The 13,744-nt window shown below is 32.0% G+C and overlaps 1 protein-coding gene across 1 annotated transcript in view; it reads right to left on the minus strand.

The window, feature by feature from the left end:
* Nucleotides 1–705: 705 nt before the first annotated feature.
* The window catches only part of LOC136986270 (hemicentin-1-like), a 62,581-nt gene continuing 49,542 nt past the window's right edge, over nt 706–13,744 (minus strand). The window contains 26 exon segments of the mRNA XM_067283763.1: nt 706–1,208; nt 1,276–1,402; nt 1,469–1,588; nt 1,723–1,785; nt 1,867–2,094; nt 2,176–2,272; nt 2,274–2,308; nt 3,612–3,746; nt 3,830–4,033; nt 4,036–4,212; nt 4,284–4,454; nt 4,521–4,655; nt 4,726–4,939; nt 5,016–5,206; nt 5,295–5,570; nt 5,647–5,775; nt 5,844–5,984; nt 6,052–6,324; nt 9,016–9,297; nt 9,378–9,647; nt 9,726–9,998; nt 10,079–10,363; nt 10,680–10,958; nt 11,047–11,170; nt 12,686–12,840; nt 12,969–13,256. Of these exon segments, the coding sequence (XP_067139864.1) occupies nt 833–1,208; nt 1,276–1,402; nt 1,469–1,588; nt 1,723–1,785; nt 1,867–2,094; nt 2,176–2,272; nt 2,274–2,308; nt 3,612–3,746; nt 3,830–4,033; nt 4,036–4,212; nt 4,284–4,454; nt 4,521–4,655; nt 4,726–4,939; nt 5,016–5,206; nt 5,295–5,570; nt 5,647–5,775; nt 5,844–5,984; nt 6,052–6,324; nt 9,016–9,297; nt 9,378–9,647; nt 9,726–9,998; nt 10,079–10,363; nt 10,680–10,958; nt 11,047–11,170; nt 12,686–12,840; nt 12,969–13,256 (5,048 nt within the window). The 3' untranslated portion in view covers nt 706–832.

Here is a 13,744-nt window from a genome sequence, read left to right on the forward strand (position 1 = left end):
TGTTAAATAATTAGTTTTCATGCAGCATGTGCACTTCATATTATGTTGCACTTTGTTAAAAATGTTTCAAGGGTCCATTATTATTCATTACCTTTTTATTATGATTTTTCCTAAAGACACTTCTCAAAAGTTGTTTTGTTAATTGCCATGTTATCAAGATGTGAATACTTTATATAAAAAAAGAGCTGAAAGAACATTTTATAACTATTTTTATTAAACTAGTATGGACTGTTAATGGTAACTTTAATGAAAATATTTATATACAATAATTCAAAATTTAGCTAAGTGTAAGTACTTCCTAAAAAAAAACAATATACAGGTATACCTCGCCTTGCGTCGGTAATTGGTTCCAGGAGAGGCAACGTAAGTCAAAACTACGGTGGAAAATGCCAATAATGAGCACTTAAAGACCGCTAAATAAGACGACAACACAGAAACACAGATGTTTTCATGTTTCGTTCTCTAGGATTTATGATGATTATATTAAAATATGTACATTTACAGTAAATGTTAATCTGATTTTATGTGCTTTCAACACTTTTCTAGCGATATTACGACTTCAATATTTGTGGTGGACGCATGTAAAGTCAAATAAAATTACTTAAACTTCATTTTTCCATATACTTTTTTGACAAACGACATAAGTCGAGGTATATCTGTATAAATATGAAATGTTTTGATGAATTTATAACTCAGGGAAGAAAATTTGTTATGAGCTATTTATATATTTTAGTTATAAATAACAAATACAATCATACAAGTGCTGAAGGTAAATAATAAAAAGTCTTACAAAATATTAATTGCCAGAGTTTGTGTTTATTAAACACTGCAATCAATAAGGATGCTCCGATATAGAGATGAACACCATAAATTTAGTCGTATGTTGAATGTTTTGTAATGTATCATCATAAGACACCGCTTGCACTTTTATGCGATACTCTTTGGGATCCAGATCTCTCAGTGTGTACAGCACACCTCGTCCATTTTCAAAACGTATTCTAAATGGCACTCCAGTATCATTGTCACTGATTGTAAAAGTACTGTGAGGTAGATGGTTTCCCTCTTGATCATACGCCGTTAACCTGATTAAATCTTGATAAGCCTGAACACCTTTTGGTAACGCTACCATTTTGAATGCCAAGATCTCTGAAAATTTCATGTGTTGTGGACACTCGACATCATTTTCGTCACACTGCAGTTTGCAATATCTAAAGAGAGAGTTAAGTATTCAGAAACTCATTACAAAGAGAAATATAAGTCATTTAAACTTGTTACCTAGTAATTGGGTCACGATGATAATGGAGAGGACAAGGAGTGTCTATACATTGGAAACTTCCTCTGGTGTTGAAGCAAGTCTTTTCGGGACCACAAGTTATGTTAAATAGAAGACATTCATCGATATCTAAGGTAAAATACATATAATTTAATTACTTTTATTTAGTAGACGTAATTAATTATTAAAGCTTACCTGTACAAGTATGTTGATTTGATGTAAGTGTATAACCAGATGGACAAAGACAACGATAACTTCCAAGATTGTTTTCACAATAGTGCTGACATTGTTTTTTCTCCTCACATTCATCAATATCTAGGATGAAATTTAATAGAAATAAATACAGATTTCCTTTAACACATTTATTTTAGAAACTATCGAACCTAAATCCAAATCAAAGTGCTTTTCTTGGATTGGAAAAAGTTTGAATCTTGTTTATATTAACTAACCTGTACAATAAAGTCCTGTTGGATGTATTTTAAATCCTTGTGGACACTGTGAAGGACGACCATCTGAAATTAAACATTCAACAGCTGTAGTAATTATTACTAAACAAATATAATACTGTAAATTGCATGTGAAATAGAACAAACCTAAACTTATGCTACTTTCTAGAGAATAAGTTAGTTCCCCTGTTTCCAAATGATAATCACTATTGATATTTACAGCTTGTAATTTCTCCATAGGATATGGCATTTCCCCATAAGATTTGTCATAATTTATGCTATGATTCCAAGCATATGGTAATTTATGGTTATCTATTAGCAATGTCCTTGATGATTTTGCATACAGCAATCCCTGCCCGATTTGAACGTAATCCTCTGTAATAAAGTAAAATTATTTGAGTAAAAATTAACTTAATGAAATGTAATATTATAAGTAAATGCTAATTTTATGTTTACCTGTAAATGGGAAAAATGCTACTTTAGTATCTTTGTGGATTTCGGGAATGTTTCCACTTATTACAACATCTACGAGCAAGCGACCATCTTTATCTAGTGCCTCTTGCCACATGAGTAAGATGAACAATTTCTCCTAATTACAATGGAATAATTTTAAATGTCTCAAGTCTTATAATTATATGAATTTCAAAGTAGTTCATTGCAAAAGTATAAGTTTAAATTTAACTCACAAATGAAAATAATTATACTGATTATACTAAGAATATCTGGTTGTATATTATGTTTTTAAGAAATATTTATTATTTATTTATCTAATATTATATAATATTAACAGCCAGAATGAAGACATTAGTCTATAACCCAGTCTAGGTTAGAATATCATTTTTTTTTCAGTAATTTGTCCTAGCTATGTTTGATTTTGTCCATTCATTGTGGGTCTGGCCTAACCACAATCAGCTATACCCTTTTAGTGAACAGAATAATAATTATTCTAAAGGTATATTAACACTGACAAACAATATAAAATTTCAGATTAACGAACATATTATGAAATCTAAATTAATGATCAGCATTGATAGCGATGGCCAAATATCTGTAGCACACAGGCAGTTAACAGTCCATTGGCCCTGACTACTGTATTGTATATAATATAAAAAATGTTTAAATCATACATGTGAAAGTAAAACTTTACATTCATTTTTTATCCTTGGAAAGCATGTTTTTCCCAATTCTTCTTTGTATAACTGCAGCTAAGCACTCTACAATTACGATAATGGTGATTATTGGAATTACCGCTTCTCTAATTTGAAATTTGTCTTCCATACTGTTGGTTAAATTCTCTCTAATCTGTTCCTTTTTTTAATAGACTTGAGCTTCTTTGTTTTAAGTTCCTAGAAAAACTCCATACTTATTTACCCAAACATACTTATTTTTAGCTTGGGTGGTTTTAAGACAAAAACTTTAATTGTATTCCTCTGGGAATAGATGAGTAAAAGAAACAAAAGGATTTAGCAAACAACAAAATATTTGGTTGTCAGATCACAAAGATTCTTATATGTGGGCAGATGATTAATGGGAGGGAGTTGAATTATACAAATTTTAAAAATTCATGTATTCTGATTTGTTTGTTGTTTTCTCAAAGATATTTTGAAATTTTTAATAACTCTATATTAAAAACATTCAAGTTCTCTTCTTTTTTGAGTTATTCACATGACTTTTTAACTTGTTTTCAGGTGAGAATCTATTCCTGAAGTTATAATTATATGTATTATTAAGTAATAATTAATGATAAACGATTTGATTTAAGATAATCAATTATACAATGTGTTCCAACTTCTAAAATACAATTTCTACATTTAGCTACTAGATTTACATTAAAAGTTTGATTTTTGTTATGTTGGTAACATAAAATTAAAATGCTATTAAATAACATTTACCTGAAGGAAATGTTATATCGGTGTCACTACTAAAGAATCCTTTTGTTAAACTGTATCCATTTATAGCCTGTCCAATTTCAAAAGCTTTAACCCAATACAGAGGTTCCAACGGAACTATAACTTTAATCCAATGACCTGTTGATAAACATGAGTGACATTTAAAACTTCTAATTAAAATTAATTTGTTATGTGACAAATAAATAAATTATGAAACTTGCCAATATTTTCTGGTATATTTGAAAGGGTCATAGTAAATTTTGTTTTCGATTCATCTTTAGTTATGTTTGCTTCAATTTTCGATAATGATATATCCAATTCATTCAGTTCTCCAATCAGGTTGGCTAATACTTGATTAGGAGAATCTGAAATTAAAAAATTAATTGTGAGTTACTTAAAATACAATGAAAAATAGCAATGCACTTATATTTACCAGAACAACTTTGGATGTTACAAAATTCGGTTTTGTAAGATGGACCCACACATGGACGACCACCCTGACTGGGTGCGGGGTTGGTGCAGGTGCGAAAGCTCTTCCTCTGGCCGCCAGAACAAGTGGCCGAACATTCTCCCCATGACGACCATGTGGACCATCCGCCATGAACTGAAAGTATTTAATTGTGTTATTGCTATATTAGTTAAATATTTGACATAATAACAGTAAAATATAATTACTAGGGCAATGATTATTATTGCAGTAATCTGTCTGTTGGCTCAACCCTAAGCAGTATCTTCCTCCGTTATTGGGTGCAGGGGAATCACACATTCTTTTTCTGATACGTGTACCTGCTCCACACGATCGAGAACAAGGCGACCATTCATTCCAGTGGGCCCAGTTTCCATCCACTAAAAAACAATATTTATTTTTGATAAATTGTAGAAATATTTCATGTTTATATTTCCAAAAATTACCTCGAATGTGGACGCTAACTTCAACTTTTTTCTCTCCCACGGAATTTTGAGCAATGCAAGTATAAATGCCACTATCTTCATTTTCGGCATGTAGCTTGGTGAAAGAGCTTTTACCTCCTGATATCTGTTGTTCTTCTGAAGTTTCAAGTTTAATATTAAGAGTTTTGCTTAATTTTTTAAAAAATATTATTAAACTTAAACATACCAGAAACTTTCTCATTATTATGATACCAAGTAACAGTGGGCGTGGGAAACCCTCTGGCTTCACAGTTAAGAGTAAATTGAGCACCAACGGAAATATTTTGATTTTCAGGAAGAACAGTTATGGTTGGAGGAATTAAAACTTGAACATTAACTTCCCAAAAATCTTGACCTGCGTCATTTGTGGCCGTACAAACATACTGTCCACTATCTTCTGGCTGTAATTTACATATATTTACATGTAGTTTATATTTTTATGACGTTTATCTATTAAATAATTAATTTAAAAATAACCTTCAAACTGTTCAACTGAAGATCTCCTGGACGACTTCCAGAATGGAAATCATTATTTATATGTTGACCATTATGTTGCCAAGTGATTTCGGGTGGAGGAAAACCAGAAACATCGCACGGTAATACGACATTCCCTCCCTGCGGAGCCTCAATAGTTGGTATTGCTTGGTCTTGTTGAATAACTGCTGGTACTGTTTAAATTTAAAATTTTAATTTAAATTATTGATAAACATAGCAAAAAACATCATTGTTTTTAATCTTTAATCTCAATTTTCGTACCATAAACAATAACGTTAACTATTTTGACATCTTTTCCGACACCATTCTCTGCAATGCACTGATAGGTGCCACCATCTTCGGACTGAATCGTGGTAATGAGGAGACTTCCTGAATTTTGCAAATGATATCTAGGTTGCGATAAACTTATTGATTCTGAATCTTTTTCCCACAATATTCTTGGTACAGGATAACCTTCTGCAGGACATCCTAGTTCTAAATCTTTTCCTTGTATAATTGTAACTTCTTCTAAAAAGTCATCCCTTATAATTGCAGGTGCTGTAATTAGAAGAATAAATTTTACAATTAAAATTTTAATTAAAGCACTTAAAAAATTATATTACAAAATCTTTACATTCGACATAAAGATTTCTGGTTACTCGTGCGACTCCTGCTTCGTTTTCGGCAGTGCATGTGTATTGTCCGCTATCACTCGGATTGGATACAGGAATAAATAGTGAACCTGACTCCAACTGCGTGTAATCTATGGTAAAAATTATATCACATTTTAAAAAATAGTTAATAAATTCTGCACAATAGTACAACATTTACCAGATTCTTCGTGTAGCATTTTTGTTCCCTTCAGCCAAATAACATGTGGATGAGGAAAACCTTTAACTTTACATTCCAAAGTGGAAGCGTGACCAATCAGAATGTGCACATCACTTCTGCTATCTTCAATTACCGGAGGAACTAAAAAGAAAAATTTATTTAAGTCATGCAAACTAGAAATAGTAATTAATATATGATCCTATCTTACTTAATATAGAAAGAGAAGTGGTTGAATTAGCAGAACCTGCTTCATTTGATGCAATGCAAGTATAATTTGCAGCATCATCTTCTTTCAATGAATAAAAATGTAGTGAACCTTTCTCATTAATATAATGATAAGTACTTATACTTTCTAATTTTTTATCATTTTTCATCCAGGTTACTTCTGGTGAGGGAAATCCTTTTGAGATGCATTCGATCATTGTAGATTCTCCTAGTATTGCCTTCATTTCTTCTTTTGACATTTCAATTGTTGGAGGATCTAAATTGAAAACACAGAATGAAATATTATTAAATAATACAGGTGATTGAATGAAAAGTTTACTTGCAAGTAGATCTGGAGCTGCCAGTGAGGAGTTTCAAATACTATTTGTTAAATCCTAAATGTTCAAAATTTGTAACTAAATGTTCAAAGCTACACATCCACAAGAGCCGAAATATTTGGCTCTTGTGGATGTGTAGCTTTGTAATGGGTTAGTCGTTATTTATTTATAAATGTTCAAAATTTGTGACACATGATGGAGCAGTACAGATTGTCATTCCCTAAATGAGAATGGAACTGTTTGGAATAAGAACTCTGCAAATGGAAACAAATTTTGTCTACACATTAGGTTGGAGGGATTAGAGAATGGTAATCAGACAAGGTACATTGCTGTGACAATAATAAATGATAGCAGTGTGAAGAGGAAGTGATAGTGATAGCATCTTCAAAAAGAATTAGGGTGCACAGCTTAAATGCTTTGTCTGAAATGTCATAATTAATTTAATTCAATTATTCCAATTATTTACCTTTGCAATTGTTTAATTTTGAATAATAAAAACAGAAACAGAGCACATGTTTGAAATGACTGAGACATGTAGTACCTCCACCCAGTGGTGGACTGGCCAGGGTGTCGGCTTACATGATGGCAAGTGGGCCCCTTAAACAATATACAGTATGTTAAAAATGTTAATGACTTTAAAAATCCGAAGTCAGGGATCTTTTACCCGATTTACATAAATAGAAACGGGGAAGTCAGCTCTAAAAACTTCTAGCTGATTTTCAAGTAAATATGTTTAACCTAATAATTGACTGCATTGTCCAGTCACTGGATTCAAGTTTTGTAATGTACAACACAAAACGTTGTATAAAGATTTATCCTGCTTGGACCCAGCAAACTTTAAAACTATTGCAGAGAAGGGTCTTGAAGATGAAGCATTGGAAGGTGTTATTTGTGGCCGTTGGCCATATTAATGTATAAGATTTTTTTGTCAACAGGAAAGGGAGAGAAACAAAAGAAAAGACTTCCTTCTTAATCACTTTACTATCTAATTGTTTTACTACCTGATGGGGAGTGATGCCTCCGATGAAAAACAGCGTGGTTAAAAACAAAGTAATAAAAAACAGAGAGGGGAGGAAAAGAAGAAGAAACAGAAGGGATCTCGGCTCTCGACGAGAAAGGTCGTGGAGCACGGGTTATAAGTCGGAATGACATAGGATAAGAATTGGAGCTCGATGAGTGAGGTCGAGACGGTGAAGCTATCTAGTGTTAAAGTAGACAAAGACCTTCCTGATGAACTGCCAATCTTATTGGACGGATTTGACAGTGGATTATCGACAAAGTGAGCAAGAGGTACCTACTGAAATAGATGATCAGAGGCATCAGTAACCCTGCCCGGTGTCACAGAGCACCCAGAGTAGAAATCCCGGGTATTTCCACCTTCCCCTTTTTTCTGTACTTACTTCTGTACTTTTCTCTTTTTCTTCCATTCTTATAGTCTGTAAGTAGGTTTAAGATAGATAAGGACCCTTGTAATATTAGTAGTATTGTTTTATGTATCCTGGACATTGTAATTTCACCGCCTACACGTTGGGATCCAGTGTAAAAGAACCCTGTAGCGTAGCGAATAAAAGTATAGTTTTGTAAATTAACAAAGTGTGTTTGTTAATCCTCGCTTACCATTCGCTGTTGGCTATCATTTAACCTAATAATTGACTGCATTGTTCAGTCACTGGATTCAAGTTTTGTAATGTACAACACAAAACGTTGTTTAAAGATTTATCCTGCTTGGACCCAGCAAACTTTAAAACTATTGCAGAGAAGGGTCTTGAAGATGAAGCATTGGAAGGTGTTATTAAGCTGTCTCTGTAAATCAGTAAAGATTAAGTAATATTGGAATTGTTCATTTGCTTCAAACTATGATGTGTTAAACTTTAAGTGCTTAATGATGGTGAGAATATGAATTCAAGTTTAACAAGTGTAAAATTTATAGCACTTGGCCGTTATGTGTACTAAAAATTCTGGCATCCAACAGACTTCATGACAAGGCATATGATAACTTTTATAAACTTTATAAAGTCATCGGCACATGCCTGATGTAAGAGGACATTTTCAAAGCTAAAGATCAAAGACAAAGCTAAGAAATTCACTGTTTAAGGAGAATTTGGAATCATATATGTTGCTATATCTATTGAAAAAGAATTGTTAGATAAATTGGATGCAAAAGCAATTATTGACAGATTCTCACAGTTACCTAGTAAATTTAAACAATTGATCTTAATAGTGGACAGCATGAAATATGCTTTTGAAACTACCTGTTAATGTGTAAAATGTTCAGTACAAGCAAACTATTTAAAAATATCCACCATTTATTTAAATTGAACATTCAATAATAACAATCTGTGTTTACATTTAGTATCTACTGTATATTGCCACTCATATGTACTGTACAATATACGTATACTGTAATGACTAAAAAATACAATTAAAAGTTTTGCTAGATAAATGTGTATCTTTTTCTACTTATATATTTTTTGAAAATTTTATTTATTTCTTAAGGTTTCACAAAAGAGTTTCATTACTGGGCAGTGAGATAAGATTCCAATGATTTATATCTACAATTGGTTACATTCAACAAACTATCAAACTAAAATAAATATGCAATTATTGTTAATACTAAAATATATACTTACTTAATACTGAAAGTGCAAAATTCTTAGAACTGTTTCCCATTATGTTGGTAGCAATACATTGATAAGTTCCACCATGTTCAATTGTGACATTTGGAATGCTTAAGTTTGTATTATCATCATGTAATGTTATGTAAGAATGTGATTTATCGATTAATTGGCCATCTTTTTTCCACATAATACTAGGAGTTGGCATTCCTTCAACCACACACGTCATTTCTATAGAATCTTTGATTAAAACGGAAAGATATGCCGTCTGCTCATTATTTAAAATTGTTGGAGGAACTGAAAATTTAAAAACGAATATATTTTATGTAACATTTAAAGAGTATGTATTAAAAAAACACACTATTAATAAGATTTACCTGTAATCATCACCTTAAAATATTTTTCAATGCTTCCCGCTGCATTTCTGGCTTTACACGTATAAATTCCCTCGTGATGAGGCGAAGAACGATGAATTTGTAAAGAGTTACCATTCAAAAATATATTATCAGTTGCCGTTATTGGGTGACCTTCTTTGTACCACGTTATGTAAGGTAACGGTTCTCCTTTGGCTGGACAATTCAATTTTAGAGGTCGATTGACAGCAGTGGATATTTGTTCGTCACCCCCGTTTTCAAAAAAAGGATGAACTAAAATGTAATATACAAGATTATTAATTTTAATATTTTATGAAAACTTTGATAATGTATTGAGTATAAAACATTTACTTTGGATATTCAAATGAAAGTCCTGTTCCACTGAACCTACTTGATTTGTAGCAATACAAGTGTATCTAGCGTGATGTTCTTTATTAGCAGAATTTATTCTTAAGACAGTATTGTTTTCCGTAAAGTCAATTTCAGTTATATTATCTACAGGGTGCCCATTTTTTAACCATGATACTTTGGGAAGTGGATCGCCAGACACTGAACATCTGATATTTACCGAATCGCCAAGATTAGCACTGATAGTTTGAGTACTATTTGCAATAGTAGGAGGATCTGTAAATTCAAAAAGTTAATTTATTATTTTTAATCTTTTGTATATAGTTTAATGATATTTTATGATAAATTATAATTACCTAAAATATCTAGAAGAAAATTTTCTTCGACCATGCCAGCATTACTTTCGGCAAAACAGGTGTAGAGTCCATTATCCAAGGAATGTAGTGATTCAATTTCCAGAATGTGTCCCTGACCATGTATATAGTAGCTTTTTACATGATCAGAATTTAATATATTTTCATTTTTAAACCACGTTACAAATGGTATTGGATAACCTTCGACTTTACACACAAGGCGAACAGACTGATGGAGTATTGGAAGTTGTTTGTCGGCTAATTCGATTGCTGTAATCTTTGGTGGAACTGAAAACCAAAAGGCATTTAAAAAAAAAAAAATAAAACCAAAAAAAGGCATTTTAAAATACACATAAGGATGGTCAAAAGTCAATTAACCATTAAAAGAACTAAATATTTGAATAAAATAGCAATTTAAATATACAATCATACTTTTTATCATCACGTCTCCATCAAATTTTAATAAAGAAAAACTAAGTCGTTCTAAACTGAATTTATGATTAATATTTGCATATTCATAACTGAAACATACAAAAAATATGATTAATTCACTTTTGAGTCATCCTGTGTTTGTAGCTTTAAAAAAATTATATAACTTGCTTACTTAAAATAGTTAATAATATTTCTTTTTCACTGCTACCAGCTTCATTTACAGCCGTACATGTATAAATTCCCGCATCTTGTGAAGTGGCATTCTTTATAAATAATTTTGTTTGATTAAGTGATATTTCAATACGAGATCCATTTGTAAGCAAGCGAGAATCTTTATACCAACTAATCCACGGTTTTGGAAATCCCAATGCCGGGCAAGATAAGCGAACGTTTTCATAAAGAGAATGAGAAATCTCAGAACGAGCGGGAGACGGATTCATGTAAGGCGGAACTAAAAATACACGAATATTTTGATATATGGAATTTTTAACATGCACATTATATCTCTGTATTAAATAACGATAAAATGTACTTCTTGCCTAAAACAGTCACATTAAAAGTTTTATTTTTGCTTCCTCCGATATTTTCCGCTCTGCATACATATAAGCCTCCATGTTTTTCTTTGGTCTGAAGAATTCTTAAAGTTTCACCATTGTGAATGAACTAAAAGAAATATATTATATAAAAAGTTGAAACATATAAAATTAAAATTACTGATATTCAAAGTATGATAATTCAACACCCATACTTTATGCTTTAAATGAAGTTTTTTAATAACAACATAAAATACTTAAATTATTTCATTATGTAGTAATTTTTTTTTTAGCAATATATACTAATGTGTATCAATTCTTCTGCAACAGAAAGCCAGCATGCAATAGTTATCAAATTCTGCATGTGGAATGGTAGTGAAAAAGTCAAAACATTTTATGACAAATATTACAAATCAGGAAATGGCAAACCTAATCGGGTAATGAATGCAAACTGAAAAATTTTGGAGACGGCTTTACAACTTATTAATATTTGATGGCCAGATGGCTGAGGCAACCTACCACTCTGGGGAACCCGGGATCGAATCTGGATGGGTCAAATAATTGCCAGGAATTTTTTGGGGATGGTCCATATGGATATGTTGGACACTGTCCCTCACCACCCGGCCACCCCATTGTGGGCCTGGTTGAATCCATAATGGGCTTTCAAAAAGAGGTGGCGCCTAACTCTAGTAGCAAATTAACTTTAATTATTAATATTTCTATAGCCATTTGCTAGCCCAATAATTTGGCAGTTGTTGATCTTTATATGCAACGGGTTAGTTGTTGTTTATTTATATATATATATATATACGCCTTGCCGGGGTTTGCGATGGCCGGTTGAGTGCCTTTGGGAGGATGTGGGCAATTAATGTGTCCCCAGCCGGCGTTGTAATGACCATCGATGGTGGTACGGTAATCTTATATCAACTGGAGGGGAAGATCGGACCAAAGGTCCGGGTAGCGTAACTGGTAACGTGTCTGCACGGATAGCAGAAGTTGCGGGTTCGAATCCCGCTTCGGGCCGATTCTTTTCTTCCAGTTAAGCCTAAATTTATTTAAATTATTTAATTAAAATTCTAATTATTAAAATATAGCAAGAGATGGCGCTTAATGCCTAACTCTAGTAGCAAATTAACTTTAATTATTAATATTTCTATAGCCATTTGCTAGCCCGATAATTCGGCAGTTGTTGATCTTTATATGTAACATTTGTTGTCAGGACCGATTCAAGTTTTTGGCACCCTATGCAGATTTCAATCTTGGTGCCCTCCCTTATTACTATTAGACACATTGTGATTGAATAACCTGTACACCTATATGTGACAGCTCTAGATGTATACATAATATGTCTAATAAAGGAAAATATCAATTATTTTAAACTGATGCTGGCTGTGACACCCCAAAATTTCTGTGCCCGAGACTGCCTCGTGAACCTGTAGCTAAGGCTGACTCTGTTTATCATAAAACTGTTCTTTAATAACATATCCTTGTGTTCTAATATTATAATAAACTTTTAATTTTTCACTACCATTCCACATGCAGAATTTGATTACCATTGCATGTTGGGTTTAAGGTGTATCAATTTTATTGCAACTGATTTTTATAAAAAATTCAAAGGTTATCATAAAACAAATTTACAACTCACCAAATAATCATCTGAATTGATTAATGCGTTACTTCTAAACCATTTTACTTTTGGATGAGGAATTCCATCTGTTTTACAATTCAACGTTAGAGGTTGATTCCTGATTACATTTGGATTTCTTTGTTCGCCGTTCATATTCATTATCATTGGAGGTACTGTCGAAATTTGAAATAAAAAGATATCATTAAAATTTATGAAATAATTAAAATAGATAAATTCTGGTATAAATATTTATAATCAAAAGATTAATTCTTGTAGGTAACCGTGTTAAGGGTTTACATACCAATTACCTCCAATCTCGTGTCGTGTTCAGAGTGGCCAGCAATGTTACTGGCTAGGCATGTATAAATGCCACCGTTGATCGGTCGAATTCTACGAATGGTCAGAGTGGATCGGTCGGAAGAGAGGGTGATTAAAGGATGACTAGATAACGAGATGGGATAGCCATCTTTCTGCCACATGATAGCGGGACTGGGATTAGCAGTTTCCAAAGGACAGACAACAGTTACGGTCTTACCTTCCATTTCTTGAATTATGTCATTACTTTTATTTTTATTCATTGTTGGGGGAACTAATGCAAATAAAAAAAGCTTTTAATATCTATATAGTTAGCCATATAAATTAATTTAAAATAAATATTTTTTATGATAAATCGTGTAAAAACTTTTTATTCAAGTATTTAATATTTTTGTACAGTTTATAATTTTGCTTTAGTCTTTTAATTTAATCATACAAACAATGCACAATTAGTCATATTTCATTTTCTATCCACAAATTTTACTCCAAAATCTTGTTTTATAGACATTAAAATGTTTTTTGTTTCAAGAGACCTTGAAGTAGTGATGATTTAAAATTTAATGCATAGGCATGTTAATATGTTAGAACAAAACTTTTATCATGTATATTTAAAGACTTATTTAGGCTAAATTTAGGCACAGACATGAGCTGTCTGCCTTAACTCCAACATATATAAGGAGGCCCCAATAAAGGTAAAAAAAAAAAATAACAAATTTTACTATGTAAAAAGTAAAATAAATAGTAGGATAACAGTGGCGTGCC

Source organism: Centruroides vittatus, unplaced genomic scaffold (assembly GCF_030686945.1).
Source record: "Centruroides vittatus isolate TY-2023 unplaced genomic scaffold, ASM3068694v2 scaffold_1015, whole genome shotgun sequence".
NCBI lineage: Eukaryota > Metazoa > Arthropoda > Arachnida > Scorpiones > Buthidae > Centruroides > Centruroides vittatus.